This window comes from Leptodactylus fuscus, chromosome 7, assembly GCF_031893055.1.
Source record: "Leptodactylus fuscus isolate aLepFus1 chromosome 7, aLepFus1.hap2, whole genome shotgun sequence".
In the NCBI taxonomy this organism is placed as follows: Eukaryota; Metazoa; Chordata; class Amphibia; order Anura; family Leptodactylidae; genus Leptodactylus; species Leptodactylus fuscus.
In genome coordinates, this window is record NC_134271.1 from 59,658,602 (window position 1) to 59,661,321 (window position 2,720).

Consider the following 2,720-nt stretch of genomic DNA (forward strand, 5'->3'; position numbering starts at 1 on the left):
ACACATGGGACTTTAATATTCAATATGCCTCACAGCATTACCAACCCAAACTGCATGTAAAACTACATACCGGTGTAGTCTGGGGATCAATGCCAGGAAATGGCAAGTAAAGGTTGGTCCACTATATATAAAATAATAATTTAGTTAAAACCTTGATGAAGGTTGTGGGGTAGCAAGAGGTTGTCTATTGGTTTCCATCAAGATATCCTGTGTTAGCTGTGAACAGAAGGGATACATTAGTGATTGTCTAACCTTATCTGTTATTTTATTCCCCAGGCTGCAGCTCAGTATGACCCCATTGACCAGTCTACAGTATGGCATCAATATCACAAACTTTACTATCCAAAATGCCATAGAGGTGAAGTCTAATGAAACAACCATCATTCATATTGAAGTCCCAAAAGGGGTCTTCTTATTCCTATGTCTGCTCAGTCTGCTGGAGAACATCCTGGTCGTCGTGGCTATTGCAAAAAATCACAACCTTCACTCTCCAATGTATTATTTTATCTGCTGTCTGGCTGCGTCAGATATGTTGGTCAGTATCAGTAACCTAATAGAGACCCTAATCCTTATCCTTCTACGCCATGCCGTCATAGAGTATAATGAACCTGTGGTCAAAATGATGGATAACATTGTTGACACAATGATTCTCTGTTCCTTGGTGACATCCCTCTCATTCCTTGGAGCTATCGCTGTGGACCGATATGTCACAATCTTCTATGCTCTGAGATACCATAACATCATAACCCAACGAAGGGTGGTCAGCGCTATTACTGGAATTTGGCTTGCCAGCACTGCTTGCAGCATTACATTCATAGTGTTTTCAGACAATCATGTTGTCATCTTGTGTCTTATTGGTTTTTTCATCTTCATGTTGGTCTTAATGTTGGGTCTCTACATCCACATGTTCGTTCTTGCAAGAAAACATTCCCAGATCATTATGGCCCAACAAAAAGGAGTACGACGGGGGTTCTCTCCACATCAAGCAGCAGCCAAGCTTAGGGGTGCCATCACACTAACTATGTTGCTTGGCATCTTCTTTCTGTGCTGGGGACCCTTTTTCCTTCACCTCACCCTAATTGTGTCCTGCCCTAAACACCCCTTCTGCCGTGAATACTTTAAGTACTTCAACATCACTTTTGTCCTAATGATATTTAATTCTATTATTGACCCTATTATCTATGCCTTCCGAAGCCGGGAGCTGAGAAAAACCCTAAAAGACATTGTGTTGTGTTGTTCTCAGTGACGGTACAGGGGGAATGGGGGGGACAGAAGCCCAAAGAATATATGAACTTCTTGTCAAAGTCCTCTCCTTCCCCCAAGAATGTACCTTTGACTTTGCTATAAACAGACTGCTGGTAAATACATACCATTAGCATCATGCAGCAATTCAAGTATGGCCAGAGACACTTATAACTGAGATACTTTTTTATGGACAACCGTGAATTTTAATCCATCATCTTCTCAAAGTACCTTTCAGCAATGGACTCAGAGATATAACACAGACCTTTTCCACTATATATGATGACAATTACAAAGCTATAAGTGTACAGTATATAAGACATAAGTGTGGCTATGAGTGGCCTGTTGATCAGTCTGATATGTTAAGTTATGTCATATGTTAAGTTTGGGAGGGACTATATAAATCACCTAAATGAAAGCACTACAGTTATATAGTATCAAATGTCATTTAATAAAGTGCTAGGAGCCGTCACTTACTGTAACACTAATAAAACCAGTCACAAAAGCGTCTTCTTCAGTTGTATCACTCATCATAAAATCAGATGTCTCACAAGTTCAGAAATGCCAAATGGACACTAAAGGCCACTGTACACTTCGGAGATTTTAACCCACAAAATATTATTGCAGTATGCACATGAAAAATATGGAAACCCCTGATGGAAAAAGTATAAATGTCCATACAGCTCATTTCCTCCACATCACCATCCTTAACCATCCTAATATACCATCACTTCTGATCATTGGAATAATCCTTTGAAAGGAATGATACCTTCAAGTGAAGACTGAGCACCAGTAGTACATGTCATGTGCAGACAGGATTGTTGGGGGAACACGCCTGGGAGCACATGCTGTCGGTTCCAAATTAAAAACAAAATGGTTGCCCGTACGGGGAGAACACAAGCCACACATACTCAGATGTATATCTAAATGTTCTAACATTTATTACATGTTACTTAGCTTTTATAGAGGAATAATGGCTGTATGCTAATTTAGGCACAACAAACTACATCACATAGAAATATGACTTATCATTGGTCAGAGTACAAAATGGGCATTCACAAATGATAAATACGTGCATAAGCAATACATGAGTTAACACACGGTTGTCCGTGTCCACTATCTTAGTTTTAATCAGGCTAGCACAGTGCTCTAAGATGGACGGTATGTCCTTGATACTTAGAACTAGTTTAGACTACTCTCATATCTAATTTTCATTCTGTGTCTTGTTATGGAACGTGAGAAACTAAGTAATAGTTATGAGAAACTCAGAAACCTTCCAACCTTTTTCCTAAATATGATAAGAAAGTACAATTGTAAGTCTCTCATAGTAGCTGCGAGAGAGAGGACAGGACATTTATGAGAACAATATGGAATATACTGTACATAGATAAGATGGTGGAAAGCTAATCTCTCTCTTTACACAGATATATTTGTCCCCTCACAGGATAAAAGGTGGATAACTATAAAGTAGATGTTAT

At 39.2% G+C, this 2,720-nt stretch overlaps 1 protein-coding gene across 1 annotated transcript; it reads left to right on the forward strand.

Annotated features, from left to right (window-relative positions):
* The first annotated feature begins 289 nt into the window (after positions 1-289).
* Positions 290-1,246, forward strand: MC1R (melanocortin 1 receptor). The gene has a single exon (XM_075281967.1). The coding sequence runs from the start codon at positions 290-292 to the stop codon at positions 1,244-1,246; it is 957 nt and encodes a 318-aa protein (XP_075138068.1).
* Positions 1,247-2,720: the final 1,474 nt, after the last annotated feature.

What these genes read in the sequence shown, in the direction of transcription:
- MC1R (XM_075281967.1), top strand. Translation starts at nt 290, where the DNA reads ATGACCCCATTGACCAGTCTACAGTATGGCATCAATATCACAAACTTT.